The 17764-nt window shown below is 37.2% G+C and overlaps 1 protein-coding gene across 1 annotated transcript in view; it reads left to right on the top strand.

The window, feature by feature from the left end:
- The window catches only part of PAM (peptidylglycine alpha-amidating monooxygenase), a gene marked incomplete at its 5' end in the record, with an annotated part of 24568 nt that extends 9910 nt beyond the window's left edge, over nt 1-14658 (top strand). Inside the window, 10 exons of the mRNA XM_009574542.1 lie at nt 1429-1545; nt 2060-2132; nt 2651-2858; nt 3540-3740; nt 6497-6615; nt 7585-7684; nt 9036-9089; nt 11465-11662; nt 13238-13294; nt 13843-14658. Coding sequence (XP_009572837.1) covers nt 1429-1545; nt 2060-2132; nt 2651-2858; nt 3540-3740; nt 6497-6615; nt 7585-7684; nt 9036-9089; nt 11465-11662; nt 13238-13294; nt 13843-14024 — 1309 coding nt within the window. The remainder of the gene's footprint in view (nt 1-1428; nt 1546-2059; nt 2133-2650; nt 2859-3539; nt 3741-6496; nt 6616-7584; nt 7685-9035; nt 9090-11464; nt 11663-13237; nt 13295-13842) is intronic.
- Nucleotides 14659-17764: the final 3106 nt, after the last annotated feature.

Genomic DNA, 17764 nt, shown 5'->3' with positions numbered 1-17764 from the left:
ATGGTCAAACAAGCAGATCATGTCAAACAAGCCTACATCAGTAGGCCATTGTGTGCCAGTACTGTTTACCCTGTGTCTCCCTATAGCATCATGGCGGAGTGTTTAGGAGGGCTCAGTAGAGAGTCTTGGTAACTATCACCTTGTGCTTAACCATTCATCATGAAAAGGATTTACTGATTTCTATCAGAAATTAATTAAATAGTCACAGATAGTTACCATACATAATGGCAATATCTAAATACTATTTTTTAATCGTAGCTTATGCAGAAACTTAAACACATCCTGTCATGATTTTTCTGGTTATGTATGAAGCCAGTATTGCTTTTCCACATTCAAAATTCTAGACATATAAATACTTGATGTTATGGAGAGGTGAGGCTACTAGAACTGTACAATATGAAGTTTTAATAGCTTTATTGATAGCCTTCTCTGTGACTACAAAATATATTCTTGTTTACCAAGTTGCATCAATCATAGCTGGATTTCTCTTGGGATTAACAAATGGATTTAAAAATACAAGGTGGGAGGGGGGATTACATCTTGTATTCACACATTTTTCATCTGCAGTCAAATTTTCTAACATTTAAACTTAAATTTTGTTCAAAATATTTTACACTCTACTTACCTTCACTAAATGCTGAACGTATATTTCAACAAGTTAGAGTAATAGCCAGCTTCTCCGAAGGGGTACAAACAACTATATTTTTTATTCTTTGTTAAGCATATGATAGTTTTATGCCTAGTAAATGTCACCTGGAAAGTTAATCCCAGTTCTTAATGTCTGAAATAGTGACATGTTTAAATGTTGTTTATTAATATATTCCACGTACCCTGAAAATTGAGTCTAGAGTTGTGGGGATAGGAGAAATACATATCATATCCTATAGTCTTCTGCAAGCACACTCTGAAAAGGGTAAGAACTTTAAGACTTGAATCTTACAGTAGTAAGCTCTAGCAAAATATTGAATTCTGTTTGAAAAAAGAAAAAACAAAAGACACGCAAACGTGCACACACTGCCTTAGACAGTACGAAGTATACTTGTTCATACTGGCAACTATGCCCTGGTGATTAGCTGTATTTTTACTTAAGCTACATTGTTTGATTTCCCATTTCTGATTTGCCACAGCAAAGAAAAGAAAAAAAAGGAAGAGTTTTTTTGCTTGCTTGCTTTAGGATTATCTTAATTGTTGCTGTGTTGATTTGGTGCTCCTTTAGTTTGGAAGTCATAACCTCAGTAGGAAATGCAGACATCCAACACTATAACTCTTACAATCGTATAATAATGTAATAAGGCTTATTTAAAGAAAAAAAGAAACCAATAACCCCACACTGGAATTAAACTACAAAACTCGCCTTTAAGTTGCATGTGTATTGTTCGTCAGTGGAACACTCTAATGCTGGCTTTCTATTCCACTATTTTTGTGTAGTTCTTTTGACAGCAAATTTGTTTATCAGCAAAGAGGACTTGGACCAATTGAGCAGAACACAATTCTCGTCCTGAATCCAAGTGATGCAAAACTGCTTCATTCCATGGGCAAAAGTCTGTAAGTTGTTTTTGCTTTTATCAATAGAACTAACATTTTTGTATATTTTACTCCAAAAATTCCCCAAGCCCATTTTCACATATGTTTTATACGACATTGTGTGATTGTAGCCTCTGAGTTTATTTAAATAAATAAATAAATTTAAAAAAAAAAATTACAAAATCAACGACTAATAAAAGTAATTTGCCATCTTTACCACCTCTGCTTTCTAGCAATTCATACAATTTCATCTACCAGCCAGATTAACAGAAATGCAGAGCTTGTGAGTATTGTATATTGTCCTTAAAGAAAATAATTAGCCTGAGTAAGATACCAGAGATCAACTGAATTTCAGAGCTGAGACACTCTTGTCAAGAAAATTCTATTCTGTAAAGGTATCTTTTTCATTAAATACTACAGGTAGTTAGTGTGTACAGCATTTGTTGATCTGTAGATAAAAAGTGAAATCTTCACATCTACATCATTCTTCCTGAAAGATTGTCATTAACTTGATTCTTTTACATTGTGCTTGCAGATTTTATTTACCACATGGTTTGAGTATTGATAAAAATGGTAACTACTGGGTCACTGATGTAGCTCTCCATCAGGTATGTTTTTGAAGGAACTTAATATTTTGCCAAAAAATGTTTTTGTTTTCCTACAGATTTGTCATAAATTATTTGTCTAGGCCTGCTAAGATAAACATTAAGAATATGCCTACAGAAATTGACCCCTGTGGCCTTCATGGAATATAGCTGTGTTGAATAATTTGCTACATGAACATAGTACTCAGAAATAAAAATATCTGGTTTAAAACAATGATTCTTTTGAAAAAGAGCAGATTTTTCTGCTACATCTTTGTGTATCAATTCTCTTATGTACTTAAACCCAGAATGTGAAACTAACTCGTTTGCTGTAATCACAGGAAATTTTTGCAGAAATTTCTTGGAATCAAGACTATTGAAAAACTGGTAATAGATGTCATAGTCAATATATTAAGGCTATGTTTGATACATAAATTTATTTTATACACAGTAATAGATATTTTTCCATAGGCAGTTATCCCTCTTATATTTCACCTTCCATAACTGAAGCCTATTCTCTTTTCCCATTGACTAAAAAAAAGGTTTTCAAACTGGGAGCAGATGACAAAGAACCGTTACTGATCTTAGGGGCGGCTTTGCAACCAGGCAGTGACAGAAATCATTTCTGTCAACCAACTGATGTGGCCGTGGATCCGATCACTGGCAGCATTTATGTCTCTGATGGCTACTGTAACAGTCGAATCATTCAGTTCTCTCCAAATGGATTGTACGTGATGCAGTGGGGAGAAGGTACAGGTCAGATCTCTTGGTACTTTACCCGTACTGCTGTTACTGTGAACTCATCATGAACCATGAGATTGCTGATGTTACTATTACTTTTATTCATAAATTTCTATTACCGAAATACCTTCCAGGCCCTAGCTGAATGTCAGCCTTGTCATTGCATTCCAATTTTCTCTCTTCTATTCATACAGCTACTTGTATGTAGTTATATATTCACTAAAAATAAAAAATAGGAATTTGTTAGCATGCTTTCAGTACAAGTACTGGCATGTCTTATCTTACCAAGAAAATGTTCTAACTTTCAGAAAAACCTTATTTTTTTCTTAAACATTTGATCAAATAGTATAAGCCTTTACCATTTTTACAAGATTTATGCCATGATCCCATCTATTTTAAGTTTTGTGAGTAATTACATTTCTGCCTGACTCGGATTTATGTATCAGGCATTAACCTATGCCAAATATTATAGGGAAATAGCGAATTCATAAATTCAGGATTTACAAAGACAACGCAAAAGACCACCACAGGTCACTTACCTAAATGAGTAAAACTGCTAGGAGAAGAAAGCAAGCTACCTTTGTTCTTTTCCCAATGTTATATTGCATTATGTCATGTATTGCTGTTTCTAAGCAAAACTGATAGTTTCAGTGTGTACTTTAACACAAACCTGGACATTTTGTGTTGCAGAGACTTCTTCAGGCGGAGCCAGACCTGGACAGTTTCATATCCCTCACAGCTTAGCCCTGATCCCTGACTTCAGTCAGCTGTGTGTTGCAGATAGGGAAAACGGTCGAATTCAGTGCTTCAGGTTAGAGACTGGGGAGTTCATAAGAGAGATCAAGCACAAATCGTTTGGAAGAGAGTTGTTTGCAGTTTCATATGTTCCAGGTAATCTTTTTTCCTGTTCTTCAGATTTCAAGTAGTTGCTTTATGCCAGTATGTCACAGCACACAGTGTTATTTCATGAAAGTGCTCTTATGTTATCTTAGGCCAGATATTTATTCTCTTTCGAAGTAGAGCTGATGTAATGGAAAATTTTAGAACTATCCTGTTTTCCTATTTGCAGGATGAGGGAAGCTTGCAAATAGTCTCTTCTTCTGACAAATGACTGATTAGATTCCCTAAATGTGATGTCAACAAGTAGATGGTCTTGTTTGCTTCCTAGTGACTGCACAGGCAATAATTAGTTAATAATACTGTTTTAAAATACTCATTTCAAGCTCCATTGAAGAGAGCAAAATAAAGAGCTTCCAAACTATCAAGAAAAGTTTTGGCTTTCATAAAACAAAAAATCTGAAAGCAAACAGTTTGAAAAAGTTGTGTTTTTTAATATCACAATCTGGTTAACAATTACTGTATTAAGTTTTTGGGTTAAATTTTCAATACCGATCCTGAAGGTAATGTAAATGTCAAGAACTGGATGAGGAGTTTTGGCACATGAGGCTCCTGATTCTGTAATTGATATCAAATCTAATATCAGGGTTCTCTCTCTTGCATCTGCCAAGAACAAAAGAAATGATGTACTGGATGACATATTTGATACCTGTAGCCTAGTGTTCTGACAGTGGCAACAAGAGAGGCATTCTAAGGAGAATGTGTAAGCCTGGCTGCATTTTGTGGTCTGTTCCTCTCCTGCTCCCCATGCATCCACAAGCACTTTATTTAAAGGTGTTACGAGGTAGCTCCTGACATCTTCTTCGTAGTATCTTTCTACAGACCTATTGCCCATGAGTTTTCCTAGTCCCATTTTGAACTGGCTTGTACTGTCTGCCTTCTTGACCTCCTGCAGTTGCAGGCTCTGGAAGTTCACTATCCACTTTATTTTTTTAATTTAAAAAAGTGACCTACTTTCATTTAGTGCTTCTCAGTCCCAGTATTTTGGGAGTTGGTGAACAGCAGTTCCATGCTCCCCATACCTGCTGCCTCTTAGCCTCCTCCTTTCCAAACCAAAGAACCCCAGCCACCTTAGTCTCTCCCCATAAGCCATTTAATTGCTTCAGCCCCTTGACTATTGTAGTTGCCTTTCTTTTCTAGCTTCTTTAACTTCATTAGGACCTTCTTGAGATGCAGCGAGTAAAGCAGCACTCAGTACTCAAGATGTGGGCATGCTAAGTTTTTGCATAGTGGCAGAACTGTCCCCTCCGTTCCTAATTCTCCTCCTGATGATGCCCAACATTCTGTTGAAATGTACATGGAGCCAAAGATTTCAGTGGTGGCTTAGAGATGTCTCTCCTGAGTTGTAGCTGCCAGTTCCAAGCTAAACATCATGTAGGCATGATCTAGATTATTTTTTCGCAGAAGCACCACTCTACATTTGTCTTTGCTGAAGCTCTTCTGCCATCTGTTTGACAACTCACTTATTTTTATAAAAAGTCTTTCCAGACTTTCTCAATATCATCAAGCTTTTGACTACTCCACAGAACTCAGTACCTTCCTCAGACTGGGAGATGTCACTGTTTACCCCATTCTTCAGGTCACTGATGAAGACTATTGAATGAAATTGTTTCTGGCTCTGATCCCTGCAGGATCACATTACTCAGACTTCTCTATCCTGAAAAATGATAAGCTCTGCCCTTAAGCTCTGCTCTTTGCTTTCTGTTTATTAATGGATCTTTCATTCAGCCCTGTGACAACTCACATTCTCTAATAACCTTTGATGCACAACCTTGTCAAAGGCTTTCTGAAAGAAAGTATGTCTACAGAATCTCCTTTACCTGTGTGCTTTTTCTCCCTGTTCAGAGAGGTGAGGTACAATTTCCCCTTAGAGAAGCCCTACCAGCTTGTTTCCAACAGGCCACACTTACCTATGTCTTATTCTTCATTATGGATTCTACCATCTTACTGGGGATGGAAGCCCAGTAAGTAGTGTAGTTCCCAGGCGCCCTTTTGAGCCCTTCTTGTAGATGGGCATTACTTCGGCAGTCTGCTAGTCCTTTGGAGGAGTGGCTATTTGCAGTGCTACGTTACTCAGCTTGGCCTGAGGTCTGGAATTTCAGATTCGAGTTCCTTCCAAACTTGAGTGAATGCCATCCAAACCTGGTGAATTATTAACCTCCAACTTGTCTAACACCTTTTGTGTATCACCTTCCAGTTAAGCTGGCTCCTCTGACCTTTTTGCTACGAAAAAGATGGAGTGTCAGAATCTCCCCAACATATTCAACAGAAAAAACTGACAAAAACTGAGCTTCTCTGCCACAGGCCCCTTATCCCTGATTCCCCCTTTCACACCTTTTCCTTGTGTGGTACCACTGATTCCCTAGCTGACTTTCTGCTTTTGATGCATTTAAAGAACTTCCTGTTATCAGATCGAGCGTCCTTAGCAAAGCATTCTTCAGATTTTTTTTTTAACCCTTTCACATTCTTTTTACATTTAACCAATCTGCAAAATATTGTCTTGCTTGTTCTTCTCATTTGGATGAAACATGCATCTCTTAAATGCCAAACTTTCACCTGTTATGGCTTACTTAACTTTCCTCTTGTGATTTAGTTTCCTACTGAGTTACCTTTCTGTCTGTCTCTGTCTCTGTCTTTCTCTCAGACAGCCTTTTTTCATCTATACTATTCTAATTCATCTTCACTGTAGTTTGCTGTGTTGGTGGCTGTAGTTGCTATGGGTTGTTAAAGCAAATCTAGTGTTGTTGCAGGTGGTCTCCTCTTTGCAGTTAATGGAATGCCTTATCCTGGAGAGGCAGAACCAGTTCAAGGGTTTGTGATGAACTTCTCTACTGGAGAAATAATTGATACTTTCATTCCGCTTAGAAAGGTAGAGTATTGCATGGTGCATATAATTATATATATGAGAACGTTGGTAGCATCGTAGTTCTCCAACTTTCGTAAGACTATTACAGGAAATAAGATGTTTTATAATGTAAGGTATTCAAAAGGAATTCTTTGTAATATTAACTTAATAAAGACACTAGAATTTTGGTTTTCTATATGTGGTTCACATTCAAAAATTATACTACCCTCAAGATGATTCCTACAGATAATACCTTCAGTCAGGATAAGCCTACTTTATTGCTGTCAGACAGTTCTTAAAAGCTAATTTAAAAGAAGAATGAACGACTTGAAATATTCATATATTTAGATGCTAGTAATATGTCAAAAAATAGAGTATATTCCTAAGCAGAAATAAAATTCATCTGTATGGTTACATCCCTTCTTTACAGAAGATTAGTGTGGAAGTTAAGGCTAAATGTCATTCATACAGTATTGTACGTAAATATTATGTTTATTTAAAAAAAAAAGTTTCCATATATTGTCTTAAACTAAAGAATGAATGTTGAGATTCCCATTTCTGGGTAACACATATACTCTGTTACTTGCAGTCCAGTTTTAAATTATATAAGAGAGGGTTGTTTTTTTTTTTCTGAGTATAGCAAATAGCTGTGTTGCATACAAACTCTGACAAAAGCTAAATATGTGGGCTTGAAACCAAGATTCATGTTTTTTAAATATATATTTCACAGGATAAAATGGAATGCAAGAATATAAATGTAAATATTATAAATATAAAATTGTTTAGCATGAATACTTGTCATTATCCCTGGAGAAGGCAAACATACAATAGAAATGGCATTCCTCTCCCTTCACTCATGTTAGTCCTTCACACCAGCACCTGCTGTGTTTTCCAGTCTAAGGACTGAATGTGACCAGTCTCAAGTACAGGGTTAGAGAGGCCTCAGGAATGTGTAGACACTTATGAGTAACCTGTGACTGCTTATCTTCACAGAGCTTTGAGATGCCACATGATGTTGTTGCTTCAGAAGACAAAACAGTATTTGTTGGAGATGTTCATGCTAGAGCAGTGTGGAAGTTTGCATCCACAGAAAGTATGTTCTTTTTGGTTTTAATGTCACAACTTCACATTTTGTATCTTCAGATCAGTACACTTATCTGGTACCATTGGCAAAGAACCTGGTGGCTTAATGACAATGATTTAAGTACACTACAAGCTCTGCCTGCAGAAGTTGTGTGCTACTGCTTGGTTTTCACTAAAAGACCATTCTTCAGCATTGCTGCATGCTCTGTCAAAGGAGAGTCCTGAGCACATTAGTTCGTTTGTTGCAGGAGGAATCAAAATGTATTTGCCTCTATCCCTTGTCATGTCAGTACCTGCTTAAACAAAAGCACAACTCTTTAGCATTTTAGTAATTTTAATGTATCATTTGTTGAGACGTCAACTGCTTCCTTTGAGGTTATCGTGTAGGAAGCTCCCAGGGGCTGAAGTAAAAACACAAGTCAACTTAAAATTTATATTCATTTCATTGGGGGTATTAATCACTAGAAAATGAGTCTAGTATAATTTGAAGTCCTATGAAGTGGAAACACTTGCCAGTTTTAATCTAGTAACCCCCAAGCCAAGCAGCCTAACTTCAGGGAGAGGGACCTGATTAGTCAGACATCAATTTAGTAGGATTCAGAGAGAGATTAGATATTTTACAGAAATAAAAATATAATCCACCGTTACATTATGTTGGATAAAAAATGTACGAGAGAGATAAAGCCTCAGGCGTCAGGGTGTTAGTCAACCAGTAAGAGTCCGCTGTTATAAATGAACTTCTGACTAAGCCAGTTATTCCATATTTGACTGTTTATAATTCATGGATTTTCCTTTGGGGCATCTCGTATGAGCTGCTGTTAGTAACAGGAAACTGAACCAGATAAATTGTAATTCTGATTGGATATGGCTTTTTCTGTATATAGTAACCTGAACAAGAACAATTCTAGGCTTTTATTCAAAGAAACATGAGAACAAAAAAATAGTGGAATTATTCATCACTTACAGGTTAGATGAGGAAAGTCCTTGCATACCATTTTCTTTTTAGCTTTTGCAGCAGTATAAAACTGCAGTAGCTAAGGAGCTCTGATTCAGCCAGCCTTTAATCCATCATGATTTTGATTATAATTAACAGTTTTATTTTTGTGGGAATCCCTGAACCTTTACACGTGCCCATAAAATCTCTCTGTGGCATCAGAGTTAATTATTGCAAACACCTTTCATGAATCAAGCTCTTTTCTTTTTTCCGTGGCCCTGTGAGCTTCAGAAGACTGTGAAGTTCAGATGCTGATGGGATTGTTTACTGTAGGATTGTACTGTACATTTGAGAAAGCTAGCAGGAAAATGTCACTGAGCGTCTTTCTAAAATGTCAGTTGTCCTGAAGAATAATTTTGTTTTACAGAAATGGAACATCGGTCAGTTAAAAAGGCTGGTATTGAGGTACAGGAAATAAAAGGTTAGTCTGATTCGTAATGGAAATGAAGGAAACAGTATTTTTACATAGACTAGGACTGCTTCTGCCAAGTTGGAGGGAAAAATGCTAACTAGTTTCACTGTTGTTTTATTTTTCACCATGATTTCACCAATGATTATAGATAAAATGAGCTGGCATAGGAAGCGCTAGAAAGCAGCTTGTAACAGTGTTACCTAGTAGATGCTATTTTACAGCCAATCTAAACATTTCATTTTCAGTGATGACAAGTGCTTCACAGACACTAAGATAAAAATTTAGCTAGTGGATTAATTCCGTACCACCATCTGGTATGGTCCAGATTGGTATCTGTGTCAGCTCCCTTAGGTGCAGAAATAGCTCTGAAATATAACTGTGGTAGTTACTCCCCAGCACCCTTCCCCCTGCTGCACAGCCCTCAACCACCAAAAAAGGGTTATTAGAAATGGCAGTTGGTTTATCTTTCTGCATAGTCGTTCAGTACACAGCCTTGCCAGTCACACCATATGGCAAAAAATTATCATTTTTTCTATTTGGATTTATTTCCCTGGATTTACTGCTTTCTTTTTTTTTTTTTTTTCAATTTATCTGCATGAAAATGAAAAAAAGGAAAAAAAAAAGGAAAATAAAAACCTGTAAAAACTTAATATAAGGAGATAAAGAAATACATGTAGAGGAGATTGAAAGGGGTAAAATAGCAATTCAGGAAGGCGAAAAGTAATTTTAACCATTAGTATTCTGTTACATAGGTCTTTTGTGTTGAAAAGGAGAAGTTCATTTCCCTTTCAGAAGAACAGTACCAGGCTATGGAGAGGCTTTTATAAAATGTTCAAACGTTCTTAACTGTTTTTCTTTGGTTGAATTCAGGGCTTGTGTGGTTTGCTTTAGCCATGTATATGCAGACAGAGAAAAATACCCAAAGATCCCAACTGCCAATTGCATGTGGAATAAAGTAGAATACAGTAGGCTGACATTATAAAACAATGAAATCGTTATTGTCAAAACTGTTATCCTTCTGTTTTATCTCTGTTGGTCAGTCCTCCTGAAGCACTCAAAAGGGAAGTGTTGACATTACAGCATCCACACTACAAGAAGTCTAGGTATACATTAATGCATTTCAGCTTTCTTTAGGAAGATAACCATACTGACACTTCTAATGTTACAGAGAAAAATGCAATAATATCACCAGGGTAAGAAACAGTTTTTAAGTAACAATCTCTAAAACTGCTTAGGGTAGCTAGACTGAAATTAACATCTTTCAACTCCACTTGAAGAAAACAGATAGCCAATGGACTTTGTGTCATCCTCTGCTTAATAAATGGACAGGAGTGGCCTGCACTTTCACAGCCTCCTGGTGACAGACTGTCACTATTGCTTGCATTGCTGTGAAGTGGGGGAGAATATGTGGAGAACTGTAGCTTTGCCTAGAGGTGGGCAAGATGGTGGAGGAAAATTGCACCTGGGTATAACTACTACTTCAACAGACAGCATGTTATCATTGTATCATTGTTATCATTGTATTAGTGATAACAATGACATCATTGCTATCATTGTATTAGTGTCAAGTGTAAACTGCAGCATTTACTATTCTTTTAGAATAGAGCGTCATTTTAAGTTTGATACAGAATCAAAATAGAGTTGATTCAGAGTGTTTCTAAATGCCGCTACTTCTTAAGACGTGCAGTTAAGTCAGACTTCAAAATACAAAGCTAGGTGGTTTTACTCATTAAAAGTCAGCACAAAGCATGTGATCTTTTATACACACACAAAACAGCATAGAGAATTTTACTGAAATTGTTTTTCTCCTTGTAGGTAGAGAGGTAACAAATTAGTCAGGAATGATTAGATGCAGTTTTCAAAAGCTCTCCAGATTTACGGAGCCAAAGTTCTTTCATGGGATGTAGCAGTTCTGAAAATTTAACCCTTTGTCACAAGTTTATTATAAAGAACTTTAAATGCTTTCCTTTTTGTTTATGATAATACAGCATATACTGAATTTCTGTATTTCTTGTGGAAGTGTTATTATCAAAAGGAGATATTTAATTGATATTACATCACCACCTATTTGAAAAAATAGATTTTCCTATATTTTAAATGATAGATACTTTTTAAGACAAAATTCTCCCTGACACCTCTCCTTTCCCCATTCAAGAAAAGGGGAGGGCATCTTTGCTAGTGAGTGATATCATTCAGACTCCCTCTGCCTTACGTTTGGGATAACGTCAGCAAGAGCTAAAAATGTCCCGTAAGTGTTTGTCTTTTGTTTCTTTGTTACTCAACACTTCAGGTATTCTAGCTTGTTCTTTTCTTTAACGCCTTGTTCTGTGTTGCTTGATGTATATGGATTACATATTGAAATTGTCTTCTTTTTAAATAATCAGAAACAATTGTAGAAGCCAGATTGAAAAACAACCCAGAATCAACAGACCCTCTAAAGAAGCAGGAAAAACAACATTTGGTCCGACAGGCCAGCACTGGAGTTTCGTTTGTTCTTATTACAACTCTTCTAATTATCCCTGTTGTTGTCCTGCTGGCAATTTTAGTATTTATTCGGTGGAGGAAGACAACTGTCTATGGAGGTAACCATGAGTAACTCTAGAGAACAGGCTTTTATTATTCCAGTTCAAAACATCGCTGAACACTGAGGACGAGGATATGAAGAGAGAGGCTTACTGTCCCTTTACCCTTCTGAACAGTTACTGTGATGCTGCATGCCAACTAAGGATCAGCATGCACACAGCAACTGCGACCCCTTTGCCTTTAATATTACATCTCAAGCCACCATCTTTTCAGAACACGTATCTAAAAACTTTAATTGGTGTCAAGCCGAAAATTGGTATCTCAGAAACGACTAGAATATATTCATGTTATTGTCTAGAATACATAAATTTTAATACTCTGAGCATAGTGTGATTTTCACTTTGGGATCTTTACCTTGTTGAGAACAAAGGACTCTATGAGTATTATAAAAGTGTGAGCAAAATGCAAACAGATAACATTACAAGAGATTATATATTATTGTTCACTCCTACCTTGTCATTTTGTGAGTCAGGCGTGTTTCCATAATGCACCTCCATCCACTGCTGTGAGAGCTTTAACTGCTACTTACAATGCTATGTAAATTTGTTCTTAATTCATATTATATAATAGCATTATTTTTGAGAAACTGGTAGACAGCAGTAGGAGTTTGATCATTACACTTGTTATTTTGTATGGCATAAATAGTTTTATCAAGATATTCTCATCAAGAGAAGAAAATGTACGTGAATAGACATATAATACAGTTCTGCCACTGGCTAGGACATACTATGACAGAGTAGGTAATTCAGCGACCTAATATTGCTGTGCAACTGAATTGGATGTATTTTATTTGAAGATTTCAGCGTGCAGCTTCCTGACTCTTTGTATTCAAGCATGTTTAGCGCATCAAATGTGCTAACACTCTAGACTACTGCAGTGCTGCCATTAATGGATATGATCTATAATAGCATCTTTGCATTCCATTTGGGTTCAAAGCAGTGCTTGAATTTGTCAAAGAGCATATACAGTTACACTGGTAAAAGTAAAGTTCTTGCACAGATTTACGGAAACTGAGTAGTATATAGGAAAAGACAGTTTGGTCATGGCATTTAATTTTTCTTCAGATGAAGGATGGAAGGAGTTACCAGGGAGGAGGATATGGTTTGTGAGGGGGGAGAGAAAGTTCCTCCAAAATACCTGAAGAAATTCACAGATCACTGTCTTCCAGAAAGCCAGCCTTCTCTAAAGGGAAACCATACCATTTCAAATGTCAAGCTGTATTTTGCAGTGTGCTGGAATCTAGTTGGGCACATTATAAATGACAAGGTTCTTGTCCTTCCTGTAGACTCTTCACAGTAACATAAGTGAACAGCTGAGGGAATGAAATTCTCAGAAAATTACATACGAATCTTCTCAATGGCTGAATTGGCATAAACTGAACATCTGTGGTATGATAATTTTGTTAGGAATTATAATTTCACCTTAATCAAGAAGCTGAAAAGTATCAGGTTTGCTTTGTAGAGCTGCTTATCAATTTGTTGAATGTCTGTGCTTTGTATCAGAAAATACAGATGATTATTTATCATAGAATACAGGTTTTTTAGCTTATTTTTGAAATCTACCTTATTTTGCAGCTGATGGGGAACACAAACTTGATTCAAGTTCAGCCAGAATTTTAGGCAGACTTAGAGGTAAGTCTAAGTCATTGAAGATCCTTTAAGAACGCAGTAACTGGAGGATTTTTTCTGTATTCACTTCTAGTTGAATAATAGATTTGAAGGAACTTTCTCAGATGAAGGATTGGGGGCAAATTTCAGGTGTTTTGTCGAAATATCTGTTATGACACCTTTCACGCGTCATTATCAGCCCGCTGAAGAGGATGTGTCACTACCAGTGGGAGAACAGTAGCTGTTATAATGATTTATCTGTGAATCTGGTGAATGAAATGAAGCACTTTGAGACTAAGGGCAAACTGGTGGGAAGACAAATAGCCTGCGTAAAGACTTAATGAAACAATGGATGCTGAAAAAAATAGTTTGAAACTTCTACTTCAAAGATGAATTTCCTTCCTCTTTCATAATCTCTATACTTAGCTTTTGCGGCTCATGTGCTGATCTTTAAAAACCGTTTCTGGAAGGTCACTTAAAATAATCTCCACTATACTGTTGAATGAATAGATAGATTTTTATTCTCCCCATACAGTAAAGCAAACCTTATGACAAGCCTTTCCTTTCCACAGGGAAAGGCGGTGGCGGCCTTAACCTTGGGAACTTTTTTGCAAGTCACAAAGGCTACAGCCGAAAGGGGTTTGACCGACTGAGCACTGAAGGAAGTGATCAAGAAAAAGATGAAGATGATGGCACAGATTCAGAGGAAGAGTGTTCAGCACCTCCACCCCCACCAGCACCTTCATCATCCTGAAACCAGCCTTTGAGTTTCCATTATATGATTCAACCCAGAATGTCAGATTCCTTTTCCCTTAAGCACGTTCAAGATTTTGTGTATTTAATTGTAAACTGTACTAGTCTGTGTGGGGCTGCACACTGTTTCCTTTAATTTTTGTTTGGTTTTAGTTCTGTTTTTTAAGTGGAGGAGTGTATGGAAGTTCCATATCAGTGCCGTTGTTTTTTATGTGAACATCTTAATAAAGCAAACAGTCTTCTAATTGCAGCACTGATTTAAAGCAGTAGTATTTTCTCATCAAAATTTGGGGATCTTGTAAATAAATCTTACTATCTGCTTCATCAAAATATTTTTCCCATAAGTATTCAGTTGCCAGTTTCTGTTTTGTGCCTTTCCTCTTCAATGTCCTTAACCTGTTGCAGTACAGAGAAAATACAGTGCCACAAGAAAATGAAGCTGCTAAATCTTCTTCTATTTTTTTAAAATCACTAACATATATTGCATTGAAGGAAATGAAAAAGTCTCTATTTAATTTTTTTTCTTCTTCCTAACTTGATGTGTTTCTGGATGTCTTATTTTTAGATGGTATCACTGTTAGAACACTATTTTCAGAAGCTGAATGTAATTTGTGTAATAAAGTATTCGCAGAGCATTAGCTGTCAGAGTGTACTTTGGAATTTTTGCATAGTTTTAAGTTTTTTGTATACAACTTCTGTAAAAGTTATACAGATCACTTAATACCATAAAAATTTTGATGTCTTCTACCAGCAGAGAAAAAGCACTATTTTGTATGGAAGCTGGAAAAATATTTTGCTATGTCACAAGGGTTTTTTTTTTAAAGACTAATAATTTACATACATGTACAAAGTCAAGCTTAAACATTTAAAGAGGAATTTTACTTGTATAATAAAACTGCAGGGTATTTATACTTTAATAAAACATGGTCACAGCTAAGAGGAAAACTGTGTCTCAAATTAAATATGCAAATTAGTCAGGGTAGGCATCTAATACTACCTGATTTGTGGTACTGATTTTCTTGTTTCTCCACACTTCCTTTTTCATTCATACAGCAGGAGTTCTCAATCCTGTAATGTGCTCACTCATTGAACAGGAGACTTGCAGAAGGTCTGCTAGATAATTATCCTGGCTGTGTGAGTCATCTGAAGTGTGAATCATTGTGACGTCATCATGATTTATCAGTCTAGTTTGAGGATCAGAGCATGATTAATCTCCTTTTAAAACCTGTATTATAAGCAGAGTGTACACAGCTGTAATTGCCACAGGTTTTTTATGAAACAGCTTTCATTATCATCATTGCAGGTGTTGTAATAGGCTATTGCTGGTGTTGAACTTGAAAAATAGGCTTTAGGTTTCTTGTGGCAGCAGGTTTTGCAAGGTGTTTTTTGAGGGAATAAGGATAATGATAGTGGACCAAAAAGATAAGATTTTCTCCCCCAGCAAGATTTTATAAATCTCCTTTTTCTGGAACAAAAGCTTAAAATACAGGTTGTTTTTTTCTCAAGTGTAGCAAAATCTTCCAGGATAGGTTTCTAAAATGCTGGAATACAGGCTCAGTTTCATGTGATACGTATTTAGTGCATACTCTTAAGTTGCTTCCTTTCCTTCTAACTTCTATTTTCCTAATGTTACAAGGAAAATGGCCTATTATTTTTAGCTCTGGCCTCGATCCCCTTGTATATGTATAAAAAAAATAAGGTAGGTGGGAAGGATCTTCTAAAGCTGTCTGCAAAGATGTCACTAGTTTACAGCAAGTTTTCAATGACAGCAGTAAAGAGAGCTGTGGTGGCACTGCTACCATAGGTGGTGTATGTGGCATCAGTTCTAAAAGATCATAGGCTTTTCTCAAAAGTGATCAGTAAGGCTATATTTTTCTTAACATTTGGATAGCTCACATCACGTCCATCTGATGTTGGGTGTTCTCTGCTTCCGTGGTACTGGGTCCACGAAGACAACATGCAGCTGCCTCCTTTCTCCTTTCCTTTAGTTGATCCTTATCTCCAATTTAAAAAAATGCTTTATTGAGGGGCGAGTAGCCAAACATGGTTTAATTGCAAGTACAAACTAAGACAGATTAATTCAGCGTTAGTCATAATCTCTGCTCCCTGGAATTCAGAGGTTGGTCTCTACAATAATCCTGGGCTGCATAAAGAGAAGCATGTCAAGGGAGGTGATTCTCCCTCTCTGCCCCGCTCTGGTGAGACCCCACCTGGCGTACTGCATCCAGCTGTGGGGTCTCTGGCACAAGACAGACATGGACCTGTTGGAGCAGGCCCAGAGGAGGGCCACGAAAATGGTCAGAGGGCTGGAGCACCTGTCCTGTGAAGAAACATTGAGAGAGTTGGCATTGTTCAGCCTGGAAAAGAAGGCTCCAGGGAGACCTTATTGTGGCCTGTCGTTGCTTAAAGCGGGCTTATACGAAAGACGGAGAGAGACTTTTTACCAAGCCTGTAGGGACAAGTCAAGGGTCAATGGTTTTAAACTAAAAGAGGGTAGATTTAGATTGGCTATTAGGAAGAAATTCTTTACTATGTGGGTGGTGAGACACTGGAACAGGTTTCCCAGAGAAGTTGTGGATAACCCATCATTGGCAGTGTTCAAAGTCAGGTTGGACGGGGCTTTGAGCAACATGATCTAGTGGAGGATGTCCCTGCCCATGGCAGCAGGGTTGGACTAGATGATTAAGGTCCTTTCCAACCCAAACCGTTCTGTGATTCTTTAATAACTGCGTTGACAGGCAACTACCTACTTTCCAGCAGCAAGCAAACTTCAGTACCTCGTTGCATGCTCTAATTTCATACAGGTACAATGGCAGAAAATCTGAACCTGCTTGAAGGCACTGAATGATCGTTATCTCTTATTAATGCTGCATCTTATGAAAACAATGTACCCGAGACTTCATACTGTAATAGAGAATTCATGTAAAAAGGAAGACACAAGCTTTCTGTAATCGTAGCTCTAGTTTTAATAAGCCAGCAGACCATCCTCCATCCTAGCAAGTTCTATGTGCTAATATTGTTATTCATGTATTAAATGTTGAATACTCGTTATTCAATCTCGGCTAAGTGGATTTGGAGTGCATGCGTTTAATTTAGTTTCAACAAACAACAGTCCCAGTTAAGACTATGCCTTTTAATGAACAACACGGAATTGCAGATTTTAAGAATTCAGAGACACAACACTAACTTTCATGAATTGCCGATTAATCTATTCTTAAGCCTTTTTAAGATGGAAGAATCTCAGCTATTGTAGGGGCGGAATATTTTCATTAAAATTAGGCTGATAAGTAGCTGAGCACCTTTCCCTGTGGTAGTACTGTATCGAGCCTCTCCCTGCTTTGAAGAGTCTGACATACTGGAATTCCTTCAGAGTGGTGGGAAGGTGGCTGCTTATCCGCTGGTAAGCAGTGTCAGGTGGTTTTCAGTAGCTGGCCGTGAACCAGCTGTGAGTGGGGGCAGACTGGGGCCCCTGCAAGCTGCCATGAGAAGGATGCACTGAACTGTAATGCGCAGGTTGTCACCCAAGCCACCTGAAGGTGTCCCAATTAAATGAAATTACCATCCCAATTAAGCAGCTGTCCTTGCCACAAGTATCATTAGGTGTAAATTGATTCCTTGGGAAGCATCTTGATTAAGTAGAGTTTTCTAATTAAGCAGTGCACTGTAGTAGTTAATGAGGATTTATAGATTAGTGCAGTAAATTGCAACAGCTTCTTGCTTGCCAAAGCTAGATTTATTTGT

Source organism: Fulmarus glacialis, unplaced genomic scaffold (assembly GCF_000690835.1).
Source record: "Fulmarus glacialis isolate BGI_N327 unplaced genomic scaffold, ASM69083v1 scaffold43763, whole genome shotgun sequence".
Lineage (NCBI taxonomy): Eukaryota > Metazoa > Chordata > Aves > Procellariiformes > Procellariidae > Fulmarus > Fulmarus glacialis.
Note: the sequence above shows the minus strand (reverse complement) of the source record. Positions and strands in the feature narration are given on the sequence as shown.